The 18,150-nt window shown below is 35.8% G+C and overlaps 1 protein-coding gene across 7 annotated transcripts in view; it reads right to left on the reverse strand.

Annotated features, from left to right (window-relative positions):
• The window catches only part of PIBF1 (progesterone immunomodulatory binding factor 1), a 234,306-nt gene that overhangs the window by 184,980 nt on the left and 31,176 nt on the right, over nt 1–18,150 (reverse strand). For all 7 annotated transcript variants that reach the window (XR_008651366.2, XM_063618767.1, XM_055244706.2 and 4 more), the window contains 3 exons: nt 9,296–9,429; nt 4,142–4,250; nt 3,339–3,520 (listed from right to left, as the gene is read on the reverse strand). Coding sequence is in view for 6 of the 7 variants with exons in the window: in XM_063618767.1 (XP_063474837.1) it covers nt 3,339–3,520; nt 4,142–4,250; nt 9,296–9,429 (425 nt within the window). In the remaining variant the exon portion in view is untranslated. The remainder of the gene's footprint in view (nt 1–3,338; nt 3,521–4,141; nt 4,251–9,295; nt 9,430–18,150) is intronic.

Here is an 18,150-nt window from a genome sequence, read left to right on the forward strand (position 1 = left end):
CGAAAAACCCTTCAAAAAATCAATGAATCCAGGAGCTGTTTTTTTGTAAAGATCAACAAAATAGATAGAACGCTAGCCAGACTAATAAAGAAGAAGAGAGAGAAGAACCAAACAGACACAATAAAAAATGATAAAGGGGAGATCACCAATGATCCCATAGAAATAAAAACTACCATCAGAGAATACTATAAACACCTCTATGCAAATAAGCTAGAAAATCTAAAAGATATGGATAAATTCCTGGACATACACCCTCCCAAGTCTAAACCAAGAAGAAGTCAAATCCCTGAATAAACCAATAACAAGTTCTGAAACTGAGGCAGTAATAGCCTACCGACCAAAAAAAAATCCAGGATGAGATGGATTCCCAGCCGAATTCTACCAGAGGTACAAAGAGGAGCTGGTACCATTCCGTCTGAAACTATTCCAAACAACAGAAAAAGAGGTCCTCCCTAACTCATTTTATGAGGCCAGCATCATCCTAATACCAAAACCTGGCAGAGACACAACAAAAAAACAAAATTTCAGGCCAATATCCCTGATGAACATTGATGCAAAAATCCTCAATCAAATACTGGCAAACCAAATCCAGCAGCACATGAAAAAGCTTATCCACCATGATCAAGTTGGCTTCATACCTGGGAGGCAAGGCTGGTTTAACATATACAAATCAATAAACGTAATCCATCACATAAACAGAACCAATCACAAAAACCACATGATTATCTCAATAGATGAAGAAAAGGCCTTTGACAAAATTCAACACCCCTTCATGCTAAAAACTCTCAATAAACTGGGTATCGATGGAACGTATCTCAAAATAGTAAGAGCTAGTTATGACAAAGCCACAGCCAATATCATACTAAATGGGCAAAAACTGAAAGCATTCCCTTTGAAAACTGGCACAAGACAAGGATGCCCTCTATCACCCCTCCTATTCAACATGGTACTGGAAGTTCTGGCCAGGGCAATCAGAAAAGAGAAAGAAATAAAGAGTATTCAACCAGGAAGAGAGAAAGTCAAGTTGTCTCAGTTTGTGGATGACATGATTGTATATTTAGAAAACCCCATCATCTCAGCCCAAAATCTCCTTAAGCTGATAAGCAACTTCAGCAAAGTCTCAGGATACAAAATTAATGTGCAAAAATCACAAGCATTCCTACACACCAGTAACAGACAAACAGCCAAATCATGAGTGAACTCCCATTCACAATTGCTACTAAGAGAATAAAATACCTAGGAATACAACTTACAAGGGATGTGAAGGACCTCTTCAAGAAGAACTACAAACCACTGCTCAAAGAAATAAGAGGATATAAACAAATGGAAAAACATTCCATGCTCATGGATAGGAAGAATCAGTATCGTGAAAATGGCCATACTGCCCAAAGTAATTTATACATTCAATGCTATCCCCATCAAGCTACCACTGACTTTCTTCACAGAATTGGAAAAAACTACTTTAAACTTCATATGGAACCAAAAAAGAGCCCACATAGTCAAGACAATTCTGGGCAAGAAGAAGAAAGCTGGAGGCATCACGCTACCTGACTTCAAACTATACTACAAGGCTACAGTAATAAAAACAGCATGGTACTGGTATCAAAACAGATACATAGACAAATGGAACAGAACAGAGGCCTCAGAAATAACGCCACACATCTACAACCATCTGATCTTTGACAAACCTAACACAAACAAGCAATGGGGAAAATATTCCCTATTTAATAAACGTTGTTTGGAAAACTAGCTAGCCATATGTAGAAAACTGAAACTGGACCCTTCCTTATACCTTACACAAAAATCAACTCAAGATGAATCAAAGACTTAAATGTAAGACCTAGGATAATAAAAATCCTACAAGAAAACCTGGGCAATATCATTCAGGACGTAGGCATGGGCAAAGACTTCATATCTAAAACACCAAAAGCAATGGCAACAAAAGCCAAAATTGACAAATGGAATCTAATTAAACTAAAGAGCTTCTGCACAGCAAAAGAAACTATCATTAGGGTGGGGACAGGCAAACTCCAGAACAGGAGAAAATTTTTGCAATCTATCCATCTGACAAAGGGCTAATATCCAGAATCTACAAAGAACTTAAACAAATTTACAAGAAAAAACCAAACAACCCCATCAAAAAGTGGGCAAAGGATATAGACACTTCTCAAAAGAAGACATTTATGCAGCCAACAGATATATGAACAAATGCTCATCATCACTGGTCATTAGAGAAATGCAAATCAAAACCCCAATGAGATACCATCTCACGCCAGTTAGAATGGCAATCATTAAAAAGTCAGGAAACAACATGCTGGAGAGGATGTGGAGAAATAGGAATGCTTTTACAGTGTTGGTGGGAGTGTAAATTAGTTCAACCATTGTGGAAGACTGTGGCAATTCCTCAAGGATCTAGAACTAGAAATACCATTTGACCCAGCAATCCCATTACTGGGTATATATCCAAAGGATTATAAATCATTCTAACATAAAGACACATGCACATGCATGTTTACTGCAGCACTGTTCACAACAGCAAAGACTTGGAACCAACCCAAATGTCCTTCAATAATAGACTGGATAGAGAAAATGTGGCACACATACACCATGGAATACTACACAGCCATTAAAAAGGATGAGTTCATGTCCTTTGCAGGGATATGGATGAAGCTGGAAACCATCATTCTCAGCAAACTATCATGAGAACAGAAAACCAAACACCATATGTTCTCACTCATAAGCGGGAGTTGAACAATGAGAACACACGGACACAGGGAGGGTAACATTACACACCGGGGCCTGTCGGGGAGTGGGGGGCTAGGGGAGGGATAACATCAGGAGAAATATCTAATGTAGGTGACGGGTTGATGGGTACAGCAAAGCACCATGGCATGTGTATACCTATGTAACAAAACTGCACATTCTGCACATGTACCCCAGAACGTAAAGTATAATTTATTAAAAAAAAAAAAAAAAAAAGCAAACATATCTCACTTCATTTTTTAAACCCTTCTGCATTATTTGCAACCCAAATTATCCTAATGGATACATCAGCTCATTACTATATTCAAGAAACATACCTAAAAACAAATGACAAAGTTTTAAAATAAAGGCACATGGGAAAATGACACCACTTAAATGCATGCAAACAGAAAGCAGAAATGTCAAAATCAAAAAATAAAATAAAATAAAATAAAATAAAATTAGGTATTATCTTAGTATTATCGTATAGAATAGACCTTAAAAAAAATCACTAAATCTTCCCTAAAGCCAAGAGTTCCCTCAAAGAAAATGTGTTAATTGATATCTATTTACGTGGGAAATAATGCAAATCTTGCCTGGATGCTACATATTTTTCATACATCTCTTCTCTAGCCTTTTTGGTTTCTTCCAGTTGAGCTTGAAGTCTTTCAAGGCGATCCTCTTCATGAGCACAGCGAACACTAAGCTCCATGTTTTGGCGATTGAGATATTCTTTATCCTTTTGCAGTAAAGTAACAGTCTGCTCTAAGGTGGCTACCTACATACATGTAGAAACAAAAAGTATCCAGAGTGATGCCATCTTACTTTTCAAGCTTGACTGTATTAATTTCTTTCCTTCATGTTTTCATTCACCACATGAAAATTTTCCTTTTAAAAAGGGCTAATTCTTAGCATGCAACTTTTTTAAAATCTAAAAACAGCTACTAAAAGTCTCTTTTTGGGGCTGGGCATGGGTGCTCACACCTGTAATCCCAGCACTTTGGGAGGCCAAGGCAGGTGGATCATTTGAGGTCAGGAGTTTGAGACCAGCTTGGCCAACATGGTGAAAGCCTGTCTCTACTAAAAATGTAAAAATTAGTAGGGCATGGTGGCACATGCCTGTAATCCCAGCTATTCAGGAGGCTGAGGCAGGAGAATCGTTTGAACCTGGGAGGCAGAAGTTGCAGTGAGCCAAAATCGCACCAGTGCACTATAGCCTGGGCAACAGGGCAACAGGGAAAGACTCTTGTCTCAAAAAAAAAAAAAAAAAAAAAAAAAAATTCTCTTTTTGGGAGGAACTACATAACAAAAAAAAATGTCTCTCCCTCAAATCTACTCCGGGCTATTTTTTTCACTAATACCATACAATATAATATAAGTGACTCTATTATAAGCTTACCTCTTTTGATAATTCACTTCGTTCTTTTGTTTGAATTATGTGAGAGGCTTCAAGTATTTCATGTTTTCTCCTAAGCTCAATTACTTCCTGTTCAAGTGCATCACGTTCACTATTAAAATAAAATTCAAAGAGACATGTAAATTTTACATCCCCTTTTACAGTGTATACTTTAAAAGGGTTGACTATGTATTAGGACGCTGAATAGAGACACTAGCAATGGGGCTTGAGTGTAATTCTATGAACTATAAAGTATCTACTTTTCAGATTTAGAAGGGACTCTGTTTCAGACCTTGTTCAAATACATACATATCAATTTATTACCTTTAAGTATAAACTACATAAGCCAGTACAGTAAATAATAAAACTTACTAACATACATTTGGTATTTTTTCATTAGTCATCTTCAATCTTATCTTGAGGTCAAAACTTTTAAAGAATGTATACATGGCTCTAGGCTTTTAGTTCAGTTAAGGTAAAAAAAATACAACTTATCATTTAGATTGCATAGTAGATATGTAGGCAGGCATTCTTGTGACTATTTCATTCACAAATTGTTTATGATTACTCAGATTTTAATTTCCATTTTAAGACAAGTTCCCCAAAAAAGTTATACCAAGAATTGGACTAAAATCTACAACAGACATTTTTTAAAATGAGCAGAGAAATAGATTTACTAACTCTTAACTACTTCCCTGCAGTCAGAAGCAGTGCCTTTGCGCTTTATTTTACTGACCCACCTGGTATTTCCAAAGAGAGGGCTGTTAGGAATTGTTTTCCTTTGCATCAGCTTTTCAAAAACGTTTAGAAAGCCTTTTTTCTTCTAGTTAACAAAATATTATGTTTATTGAAGAAAAACTGAGCAAAGTACAAAATAACAATCACCTACAAACCCAGTAAGTAAAGATGACTATCAGTATTACTATTCTGATACATATTACTATAAGTATTTTGTGCTTTTTTATTTTTAGAATGTTTATTTTTAATTAAAATTTTTTTAAAATTTTATTTTGTGCTTTTACATGCAATTTTTTTCAAAATCTTTTAAAAAAAATTTTTTTTTTTTTTTATGAGATGGGGGTCTCGCTATGTCACCCAGGCTGGACTTGAACTACTGCACTCAAGTGATCCTCCAGCCTCAGCCTGCCAGATAGCTAGGACTACAGGTGCATGCCACCATGTGCCTAATTTTTTTTTTTTTTTTTTGTAAAGATGGTCTTGCTATGTTGCCCTGGCTAGTCTTAAAGTCCTAGGCTCAAGTGATCCTCCTGCCTGCACTTCTGAAAGCACTAGGATTATAGACATGACACACTGTAACCAGCTTGGTTCTTTTTAATGCTTTTACTTACCAATCATTAACACTGTTGTATTTGTTTTGTAATATTAAATAATTATTACTTTGTCATATTTATTCAAATCCTCTCTCTTGTTAATATATGTGAATATATGCAGCTAATGGTATATGTGAAGAATGGGTTCCAGACCCACCCCCACAACCTGAATATGCAAATCTGTACATGCTGAAGTCCTGCAGTTGTTGCAGATCCCACCAAACAGTCAGTCCTCTGTATATTCAGGTTTCACATCCTGTGAAAATTGTATTTTCGATTGGTGTTAGGTTGATAAAAACCTGAATATAAGTGGACCGCATGTTGGTCAAGGGTCATGTATCTATATGTGTATACACACCTACACACACATACTCATACATGTGCATTTGTTTCCTCAACTGAGACATTAAGTCCCTTTATCCCTAAATAATTAGTGTGAATTTACTAAGATTAAAGATAGTCTCTTATATAATCACAGTATAATTATCATATTCAGGAGACTTAGCCCAATACAATATTATCTAACATACAATCCATTTTCAAATTTTGTCAACTGTCTCCCAAAATACCCTTTGTGAATTTTTTTTTCCCTGAGCCAAGGATCTATTGCCATAATGGTAATCCAAGGATCTATTATCATAATATTATAATCTATTACCATGCATCTGGATGTCATGTGGTTTTAGTCTCCTTTAACCTTTAAGATTTCTTAGTTTTCCTTGTGTTTTATGACTTTTTATAGAGCAGAGGCTAGCTGCATCATAGAATGCTCCTCAATTTTCACTTGTCTGAAGTTTCTTCATTATTAGATTCAGGTTAGGCACTTGGGCAGGAATACTACAGAAATGATTCTCAGAAATGATTCTTAGATACAGAAACACATTCTCAGTATGTTATGTGAAGATGTACTGAGGTATGTGATGTCAGTTTATCCCATTATTGGTGATAGTAACTTTGATCACTAGGTTAAGGTAGCATCTGCCAGAGTTTAACTATAAAGGTATCCTTTTGCCCTTTAAAATTAATAAGTAATTGTGAAGAGATGCTTTGTGTAAATATCCTATTCCCTAACATACTTATACTTGATGGTTTTATATTCCAGTGATGATTCTGAATCAATATTATTATGTGGCTACAAAATGGTCATTCTTACATGCATATACATTTATTGGTTGGATTTCAACCATAAAGATCCTCTTTCCCAAAAAGGATATAAATATATTTATTACCACTGAACTGTACACTTAAAAATGGTAAAGATGATGTATTAAAAAAAGTTTAAGATCCTCTTTCTGTATTTATTATTAGCCTACACTTATAAACTCTTATTCTATTCAATGGCCTGTAATTCATTATTGCCAATATTTATTGCAATATTCAAGTTTGCTATATTTAGCCAGTTGGCACCTCTTCAAAGTGGCTGTTGCAGTGTTGAATCGGAATTAGAAGTATCAACGTGGGCTGGGCGCAGAGGCTCACACCTGTAATCTCAGCACTTTGGGAGGCTGAGGTGGGCAGATCACCTCAGGTCAGGAGTTTAAGGCCAGTCTGGCCAACCATGGCCAACATGGTGAAACCATGTCTCTACTTAAAAAAAAAAAAAAAAATTAGCTGTGTATGGTGGCGCACACCTGTAGTCCCAGCTACGTGGGAGGCTGAGGCAGGAGAATCGCTTGAACTTGAGAGGCAGAGGTTGCAGTGAGCCGAGATCGTGCCAGTGCACTCCAGCCTGGGTGACAAAGTGAGACTCCGTCTCAAAAAAAAAGAAGTATCACTATGATCTCATCCATAGTGTGTTAAGCCTCCTCCTCATTCTCCCTCCACTGTCTCTGCCTACTCAAAGGGCCTAGAAATAATGACCAATGTAGCCATGACCACAGCACCCAAATCTTAAATTTCTAAATAGCATTCCCCACTAAAAGAGATCAAGGCTTCTTACAGAAAGAGCTGAGGCAATGAAATTACAAAACCAACAAACAAAAACCAAAACTAGGAACATTATGTTATGCCAGAAAATAAGGAACTTTTAGTAAAAAAAAGTGACACATTCAGATCTAATTTAATGATTTTAACTGCTACATAAAATTATATTGCAGAGTAAATCTCAATTTATTTACCATTCTGCTACTGAAAAGCATTTGAATTTCTTTTAATAATGACACAATTAACATCCATACACCTGTTTCCTTTTGTACATTCGTGAGAATTTACCCAGGGCATAAAAGGGCTTTTTTTTCTTCCCCAGTTTATCTTATATTTTATGACTGATGTTTTTAAACTCATTCATTCTGCTGAGTGAACTAAAAAAGGTCATAGTTTGAGTCCTTTCTTGTTTTACTATTCCATTTCTACCATAAAGATGCTTATCATGCTTTTTGAGCAAGGTTATATTTTTCTTTCCTAGGTTTTTATTATAGTAAATGAAAACATATGTAAAAATAGAGGTGACATAATGAACACCCATGCCCCCATTACCCAAATTCAATAAGTATCAACTCATGACTCATCTTGTTTCACTGATCATCTGTGGCCCTGATGGATTATTCTGATAACTGTGCCTTTTAGTTTTCTCTTTTTATATTGTATCTGTCATTGCTATAGACTGATAGTGGCAGAGGGGAAACCAAAATACCAGCTGATACCATCTTAGCATCATAATCTATTTCATTTTTATTTTTTTTTATTTTATATTTTTAAGAGATGGAGTTTCACTCTGCCACCAGGCTGGAGTGCAGTGGCATGATCATAGCTCACTGCAGCCTCGAATTCCTGGGCTTAAGCAGTCCTCCCACCTCAACCTCCCAAGTAGCTGGGACTAAATGCATGTGCCACTATGCCCTCTACTTCATTTTTAAATGCTTCTTTTGAACTCCAGCTTTATTCCAGAGCCCACTGAGCACAACTCCCATGGATTTAAAGCTCCAATAATTATCATATTTTGGCATAAGGCCATATACATAAGAAATACCATGTGTCAGTCATAATGGGAGTAGAAATGACAATCTTCTATCCACAGATCTTTGCAAATTCACATACGGTATTATGTAATTTATAATTTAAATTACGCAATTTAAATCATTCATTCATTCATTTAACAAATATTCACTGAGTGACTACTACATTTTAAGAATTATTTCAGGTGGAGTGAACAATTAAGGTAAGGTCATTCCATTTATATTACATATGCAGTACATAATATTTAAAGGCTTTCATAAATATTTATTTGATCTTAGTTTATATAGTGCAGTTATCTGTATTAGGAGCATCTCATAAATGATGAAACTTAGGCTCAGAATGAAAAGAGATGTACTGTGGGACACACAGCTAAGTAGTAGCTCACTAAATTACTGAACAAACAACAGAAAAGAATATTCCAGTTAAAAAAAGGTATTTGCTACAGTTACTTAGTAGCAAACATTAGGAAACATATTTTCGGAAAGTGTCTTTTTTTTTTTTGAAAGAGTATGTGTCTTTTGTCAGGAAGAAACAGCTGAAAAAAACTTCAGGGAAAACTGTTAAGTATTTAAATTGATTCCATTACATAAAAATAATCATCAAATAACACTGAAAAAATATTTACACGTGTGATTTTACTGGGTTTCTATCTCTGTTTACATTTTAAGACAGCAGTGACATCTAAATAAAACAAAAACAACTAATATAAAAATACAATATAAACCCAACAAACTGCCAAAACTGCATTGCATTTGTGCAAAGAAGAATAAGGTAAAAGTAAAATTAACAATTGATTGTTGGTAAAAACTCAGGTGACTTTGATGCACGCTAAAAATGGAGTGCTACTACTGCAGCCATTTTAACTACTTACCTCTTGACCTTATCATAGTTCTCTTGACGGTAGTCACCTTGCTGAATTAACTGTTTTGTGTCTGCTAATTCTAAGGCCAAACGCTGACATCTAATTTGAACTTCAGAGTAGTTTTTTCGATCTTCCTCATACGTCTATAAATCAAAGGAATAATAACACATTTCAGACTAAACACTTAACATAGTTGACCAAATTCTGTATTGAAGTCTTCTGTTAAGCTGTGATTGTCCTTGAAATTAAACAATAAAAAAATTCCTCAATTTTTAAATTTAGTAATTTTTCCCTATTCAAAGGCAAGTAATCTTAAGTTCACAGAATGGTCTGTAAACTCAGTTGTTTAAAACTTAAACTGGTTTTCAAATAAAAAACACAACAACTATGTTTTAGTTACTAGGCTAAAACATAAAATGACTACAAATGTTAAATGACTTTTTAAAAACACTTACTGAGTTACTATCAGATGCTAAAGATACAGAAGTGAATAAAACACACTTCCTGTTCTTGAGGATTTTACAATTTAGAGATGAAAAGTCATATGGATATCAGTATCTACAATGAAAAATAATTACTGAAGAGATTAATCATGCAGTTCCAATTCTGTTATTCAGCAAAAAAGGAATCGTGTGACCCTCGAAACACACCTTTACACTGTTCTTCCCTCTACTCTCCCCATGCCAGTAGCATGTAAGAAAGGCATTGCTGATATGGAAAGAGCAATGGAAGTAAAAACCTTAAAGTTGGTCACAAGGTTCTTTACAATCTGGTGCTGCTTCCTATAAGCCCCATTTCTCACCATTCCTAATATTCACACTTCACTCTCCAACCCTAATGGAGATCTGAAGTTGTCTGAACCCACTAATGCTTCTTCTAACCTGTTCCCACTGCCTGAATACCTGCATATAATCTAAATGCTTGTCTCCTTCAGAGCACTGATATCACTGTATCATTACCATCATATTAGTTTTCTCTTTATCTCACCAGAGTGTAAACATCTTAAGCGTGGGGATTTTGTCTTGCTCACTGCTGGACCTCCACCATTTTAAACACTGCCAGATATATAATAAGAATTAAATAAAAGCTAAAAAAGAAATGATTAAATATGGGAAGCTGGGAGGGGAAGGAGATGGGACTAAATTCCTATTTTCCTTCTTTGAACTCATCAAATCTTGCAACTAATCATCAACTCCACCTTCAGAAGCTGGCATGTTAAATGCATACTGTGTTAAGTCATTACTGTTTAAGTAGCTGACCAGCTAAATGAGGTCATATTCACTCCACACATACTGACTGGATCATTTCTGTGTGACTGGTCCTGGATTAGGCACTACAGATACAAAGATGAGTAAGACAATTTTGTCCTTTTTAAACTACTAAATATAACTTTGATATTTTAGTCCCCAAATTTCTATCAAAGGGCTATTTGAGAGAAGCAATTATGGAAAAACTATATTCAGTGTGTTTTGCTTTGGTATTATGTTCTTGTTCTACACTGAAGTTTTCCATGAGAATGGAATGTTACTATGGTACTTATTATGGGATTACAGCTGAGGATACGCTAACACCTCCCGAAAGATCATCACATATATCATTTCGGACCTAAGTCCTACAAGAATCTTTAGTTCTTCTGAAGAATGCTTTACCCTTCTAAACATCATTAATCATGTCACTGTTTTGGAAGAGAGTATAGTGTTATGGCTAGGAAGGCAAGCTCCAGAATTCAACTGTCTAAAATTGAATTCCTGCAGTAAGACTCCACGCACGTTAGTTTACCTCTCTATTCTGGTGTCCTACCTCAGAGTTCTTGTGAAGCATATATCAAGTAATACATGTAAAGTGCTTACAAAAATGCCTAACATGTAGTAAATGCTGATTAACTATAAATTAATATTGTTATAATGCTTCCTCTTTGCTTTGGCTTCCAAAGAGATCATAGCCAAATTAACAGTTCAACTTTAATAACTGCACAAATGCCATGACAGAATTTGGAGGAACATAAATACAAGGAATATAAACATTAAAGGATGGGCAAAAAACAGGGATCCCAAAAAACCCAAAGGAGTATTCGCAGAAACAATGGGTAAACCAGGGGTGTGTGTCAAGAAAAATAGTGGAAGACCGTGCTTTGAAGCAGTCAATAATATTGAGAAACACTACTGATAGGTACTAAGAAATACTCCTGAGAACCAACAAAAAGCCTTTAAAGTATTCATTGGTAGGGGCAGAAGGTAGAGTGCTAGGGACTAAAACAAATATATCTAAATACTCAGTATGTCCTCTTTTTTGGCTATTTTATATATATTGTTGACTTAATACTTATGATGGGATCTAAAAATTATCCCCAGCTTCACAGATGAAAAAAACTGAGGCTTGGAAAGTCTCAGAGCTCGTAAGTAGTAGAGTGAGGACTCCTATCTAAGTTTGTCAAATCCAAATCAGTAGGCAACTCTTTCATACCTCACTGCAGCCTCGAATTCCTGGGCTTAAGCAGTCCTCCCACCTCAACCTCCCAAGTAGCTGGGACTAAAGGCATGTGCCACTATGCCCTCTACTTCATTTTTAAATGCTTCTTTTGAATTCCAGCTTTATTCCAGAGCCCACTGAGCACAACTCTCATGGATTTAAAGCTCCAATAATTATCATATTTTGGCATAATGCCATATACATAAGAAATACCATGTGTCAGTCATAATGGGAGTTTAATAGTAAAAGTGGAGAAAGTATAGTAGCCAATGAAGGTTTTAAAAGATGAAACAAGCTTGACAATATTCAAATATTGGGGAGAAACAACTAATAGCAAAAGATGAATTACTGTTGGAGAAAAGGGGGCATACTCAGGGGAATGAAGCATACTCCTGAAAAAGGCTTTAGGAGATGGGATCCACAGCTTAGATGTGCAGATTAGTCTTAGATCAGAGGCCATGTTCATCAAGGCAGGCTTTTTTCCAGCTGATACAGAGTATTAACAACTTGAATAATTTAGATAGCTCTTATCAATTTGCTACAGGCCACAGCCTAATCTTACCCTAAGGCTTCACAAATTTATATTATCCACCTGGTTTCTAGAGGCATATGATTTTGCCATCCCTTGAGGGCAAGACTCTTTCCATTATAAACACTAAGAACAAACAAACCAGAATGAGTGCAGATGTGAGTAGATTTGGTGGAAGGACACTGTGGGAGTTCTCATCTGAGGATTTCCATTTTCTCTGTGAAATGAAATACCAAGTCATCTGCTGAATGTGACAAGAAACGTGGAAAACTGGAGATGTAAGAAGAGTGGCTGGTTGCCTTAAGTAATCTCTGCGAAAAATGAGAGAACTCGAAATAATAGAATTACGACCAATTGTGTGGGTCCATTTGAGGCTGATAACAATAAACTGACAGTGCTTGTTACTGCTTGTGTGATTTTTGCCAGTAGTGCTCAGCTAGAAAAATAAAGAGTTGAGAGTTTTTCAGTCTGGTTTGACAAAAAGAAAGCTGGGAGAGGAATTAGATGATACTGGCAAAAAAAAAAAAAAAAAAAAAAAAAAAAAAGTTTAAGACTGATAACACGGTGGCAAGGGAAGTAAATAAATTTAGGAAAGGATTGATAAAGAAATAAATTATATGGATTAGAAATTCTGTTAAAGACAAGTTGAAAGCAGACGATGGTAAAACATAAAAATATAAGAAATAGGATGTTTAGTGGATGAAAATGAATTGATAACTTCAGAAGTAAATCAGTTCTGGATGGCAAGGAACCAAATGTGGGCTATAAGACTGAGTGTTAAAGTGGAGAAAAGGCAATCACTAGAGATGAGATCAATAAAATTCAAGGCCAAGGCTATAGATGAATTAATCACATAAGTAACCTAGGTAGCAGCTGAAGTGGAAAGGAAGACTAAATCTAGAGCAAGGCTTTCATTAAACAAAGAGGAATGTCCCAGTGGTCTGCAAATGAGGAATACTGTTAAGGTGGGGTATCCAGATGATGAGTTCCCAAAGAAGCAGTGTTTTCTGTGAGTGCAACTGCAAAGATCTAAAAAGGTAAAGATCATCTGACCCTGAAATATGCAGAGTATTTTAGGATATTCAGAGAGTAGTTCCATGGAAGAATAAACATACAGAGTATATTATTAATGTTATATACATAGTATATATATATATGTATATATTTATAAATTTCCTTTAAATATAAATACCATATGCAAGTATAAACAGAAGCAAGTATAAGTGCAGTATAAGAATGCATATATTCGACCGGCACTTTATTTACAATTTTTCAATTGGACAATTTCCCCTTAAATAAAATTATTACTTTTGTATTTTGAATTTAAAAATCTCCTGCACTTGTTGTTAGCAATTAAAATAGAGTAAGACATAGCATTGGAAACAGGAAAAATAGCATCTTCCCTCAAAATAAACCCCATGACTATGTAGAACCATGGTTAAAGCTATAGAGAGTAGAAAAGACTATTTTGTATTCTCCTCTGCATCCTTCCATGTCTTGAGCTTAGCATCAACCTTTGTGGGAAGACTAAGCTCCAGCAATAACCTAGAGTTTATCCTATTTTTTCACAACACCTGATTCTTACCTGTCAGAAAATGTATCACATGTGCTGTGGGCAGCCATTACCTGTCTCCCACATCATAAGGAAAACTTTAAGGAAGTTTTCTATAATCCTAGTAACTAATACTCTGCCTATTATATAGAAGGCTTGCAATTAATGTCTGTGGAAGAAGAGGAACAAAAGAGGACATTAAATAGACTAAAACAAAAGAAGCAAAAAAAAGTAAACTTTTCAAACATAAAGAAATGGACACATAAAATTTCCAGTCATCAGCTCTTTCTAACAGAAAATTTCTACATCACAGTAAATGGGCTAATAGCCAAGTCTCAATTTCTGTTCTCAATAAAAGGCAATTACTATGGATGTAATGAATTTCTAAACTTCATTTAAGTCTTTTGTCTCTCCCATGATGTAAACTGAGAAGAAAGCAGCAATCTATGTCTCGAAATAAATCTTTAATAAATGAACAACTCCCGCCTGTGTGGAGGACAACTAAGGAAATTGGAAATAGGATATAGTGACATTTACCTTAAGGTTCAAATCTGAAGCAGTTTACATTGGACAGCAGTTCAGTGAATGGTAAGAAATAGTTGGTTAGCTATTCTGGAAAACTGAGAATTCACTTGTCAGAATTCCCACAAGTTTCACATTATCAATAATCTAATCCAAACAACTAAATACTGAAAAGAACAAGAAACCTAATTAAGCTTTGACTGCTACAGGCTGTCCCTCTATAAGCGACAATGAAGTCTGTTTTGCTGCCAGAGACAACTCTTGTCATTGTTAAGATCTTCAAGACATTTTTCAAAAAAAAATTTGACTTCTAAAGACAGATGAAATCTGAAGTGGTAAAGTCTACTATGCGTTAAAACAAAAATCTTAATGATTTCTATTACATGCTAAATTTTCAATTATATCTATTTGAATACATGCGAATTCAAATAAAAACTTAAGGCTTTTTTTTTTTTTTTTAAAGAAAAAAATTACTCAGTAATTTTTTTTTTTTTTGAAACAGGGTCTCACTCTGTTGCCCAGGCTGGAGTGCAGTGGCACAATCTTGGCTCACTGCAGCCTCAACCTCCTGAGCTCAGATGATCCTCCCACCTCAGCCTCCCAAGTAGCTGGGTCTACAGGCATGCCACCATGCTCGGTTAGTTTTTTGTATTTTAGTAGAGAAAGGGTTTTGCCATGGTGTCCAGAGCAGTCTTGAAGTCCTAGACTCAAGCAATCCACCCGCCTCAGCCCCAAAAGTGCTGCGATTATAGCCTCCCAAAGTGGGATTACAGGCGTGAACCACTACGCCCAGCAAAACTCAAGAATGAGGAAAGGTAACTTTCATCACATGTGGTGGACCCTAGATTGGAATAACAAACATGGGTTCAGATTTTGTCTCTCCTACTTATTGCTCTAGCAAGTCAACTTTTCTGGACTTACCTGATGCTTCTGCAGAGTGTGTATACTAACTGATTCACTGGCTCATTTATTTTTATGTGGTTATTATTGTACTAAACATTCTATTACTAGTATTAAGACATCACCCACTAGCTAATGGGTCTAGCACACCCCACCATTGCAAAATGCTACACTGATGTATCGGGGGCAATTTTTATAGCTAACATTTTATTCAGCAAACTACTGTAACAAATTTGAAATACTGGCTTCTCAACAGGCATTGACCCAAATATGATTGAACCAAACAAATTTGAGTCTTAATGTTAAAGAGATCAAGTTGCTAAATTATCTTAAAAGTATCACATATTAACCCCCAAATTTATCAATGCAAGAAAAGTATGGTTTCCCATGCCTTTTGAATAATTGAGATAAGCCTTAACAGTATTAACAGTGTGATGGTGCATGCCTGTAGTCCCAGCTACTCAAGCGGCTGATGTGGGAGAATGGCTTAAGCCCAGGACTTCAAGGCTGCAGTGAGGTATGATCATGCCACTGCACTGCAGCCTGAATGACAGACTGAGACCTTGTCTGGAAATATAGATCAATAAAAATTAAAAAGTATTAACACAGGTGATGGAAAGGATAAAGTCCTATACCACACTTCTTCCCTCTAACAACCCCTGCAAATTATCAGGAAAAAAATGAGACTATAACTTAACCACATTTGATTAATATGTTAATCATAAAAATTGCTATTTTAATGAGCTTGTCTTACTTAATGTATGATGCTTCCATGTTCCAAGATTTTATAGTTTTCTTCATATGAATCAATTTCTTTTCTTGCTAGAGATGAACGGTGGGGGAAAATATTTCATTCACAAGGTAACAAACTCATATGAAAAAAGTGATAAAATCTTAAGTGTTCAACACTAAGTGCTGTTGCAGCTGATATGTTCATGTGTTCATGAAGCTATTCTCCATTAATTTACTGATGCAATGGATTCTTCTTTCTGTGCTGGAATATACTGTTTAATCATAAAGTATTATTCTTTTGATACATTTTATTTCAAATTTTTTACATCTGTAGTAACAAGCAAAATTGGCCTAAATGTTTTATTTTGCTTTTGTAGTCTCTTTCTCAGAACTTTCTTTTTCAATAGTTGGTATAGTACAAGTAAGCGGAACTAGCTGTCTTTTTCTAAATCAACTGTGAACCCATTTGGGGTAATCTATCTGTGAATCTGTTGGTAATTTTATCAGTTGTACACTTTTACTTATTTTTGTAATACCTCTATGGTAACTGTTCTAAATCAAGTTCTCACTTCTGTGAATTTTAGTAATCTATATTTTGTTGGCACAGTTCACTTTCCTTTTTGTTTTCAAGCTTACTGCCATAGAGCTGTATGTATTTTCCCTTACTTCATGTCAGTTAATTCCAAACACCTTATTTCTACTCATCTTTTTCCAAGCTTTCTCAAGATGAGTACTACATGTATTTATTTTTCATCTTTTTTTTAATAATAAAGGCATTTCCAGCTATACATTTTCCTTTGGCATAGCTTTAAATGTGTCTAAGAATTTTGATATAAAAATGTTCTCATTTTCATTGTTTTATTTCAGTTTTTCTTTGCTCTTTAATCCAAAAGATACATTTCTAATTGCCAAGTAAGTTTATTCCTCCTCATCGTTTATCTCTGGTTTCACTAAATTATGATAAAAAATACAAACTATATAATCTGTACTTAAAATTATATAATTTTTTACTTAAAAATTATTTAAATAATTATTTTTCAGTTATTTTTTATTTTTTTTTTTTTTTTGAGACAGAGTCTTGCTTTGTCACCTAGGCTGGAGTGCAATGGTGCAATCTTGGCTCACTGCAACCTCCGCCTCCTGGGTTCAAGCAATTCTACTGCCTCAGCCTCCTGAGTAGCTGGGATTACAGGTGCCTACCACTACGCCCGGCTAATTTTTGTATTTTTAGTAGAGACAGGTTCACCATGTTGGCCATGCTGGTCTTGAACTTCTGACCTCAGGTGATCCACCCACCTCAGCCTCCCAAAGTGCTGAGATTACAGGCGTGAGCCACCACACCCGGCCCATTTTTCAATCTTTATCAATTTTCATTAAGCATATTTCCTATAAACAAATAGAGCTGGGCTTGGTTTGAAGGTCAATATGAGAGTCTTTCTTTTAACAGAACACTGTACATCCATTCCTTCACTTAGTGGAGGCAAAGGAGACTTTATCCATCTTATTTGGGGTGAGGAGTGAAGGGAGTAATCCATAGATTTTTATAGGCCGAGCTCTGCCGACAGTCTGTTCTGCTCTTGCTCAGGGTTCTCTCACACTATTTCTAGGATTTCACTCAAGTCAGGGGAGAGAAATCTCAAATTTTGGTAGCATATCTCCAAGATGGTCTCCATCAATTTCTTCCCTTGTATGCGGGAAGCTATTTTCTGATTAAGAAGTGGGTCTATTCCTCTTAATGATCTGCTTAACCAAAAGCATGTAGGAGAAGCAATTTTCTGGGATTTTGAAGTTACATCCTAAGAAGTCTTTATGTTTCGCCTGAGTTTCCTGAATGTTTGCTTTGGAGGTGGCCAGCTGCCATGCTGTGAGACTGCCATGTTGAAGGATGCCTAAACTAATCACATGAAGAGGCCAAGTGCAAAGGGAGTAATGTTTTGGTCATGTCATCCTGGCTCCAAAACAGTGACTAAAGAAGACTTCAGATGACCCCAGCCTCAGTGAGGTAAGAAAAACTCAGCTGAACCTATCAACCTTCAGAGCTGTAACAAATAATAAATTATTTTGAGACAGCAAGTTTTAGGGTGATTTGTTATGCAGCAATACGTAACTGGAACACTAGCTTTCCCAAAGCCCAAGACTTCCACTCTGATCCAGCTGCCT

The sequence above is a fragment of the Symphalangus syndactylus genome, chromosome 15, assembly GCF_028878055.3.
Source record: "Symphalangus syndactylus isolate Jambi chromosome 15, NHGRI_mSymSyn1-v2.1_pri, whole genome shotgun sequence".
Classification (NCBI taxonomy): domain Eukaryota; kingdom Metazoa; phylum Chordata; class Mammalia; order Primates; family Hylobatidae; genus Symphalangus; species Symphalangus syndactylus.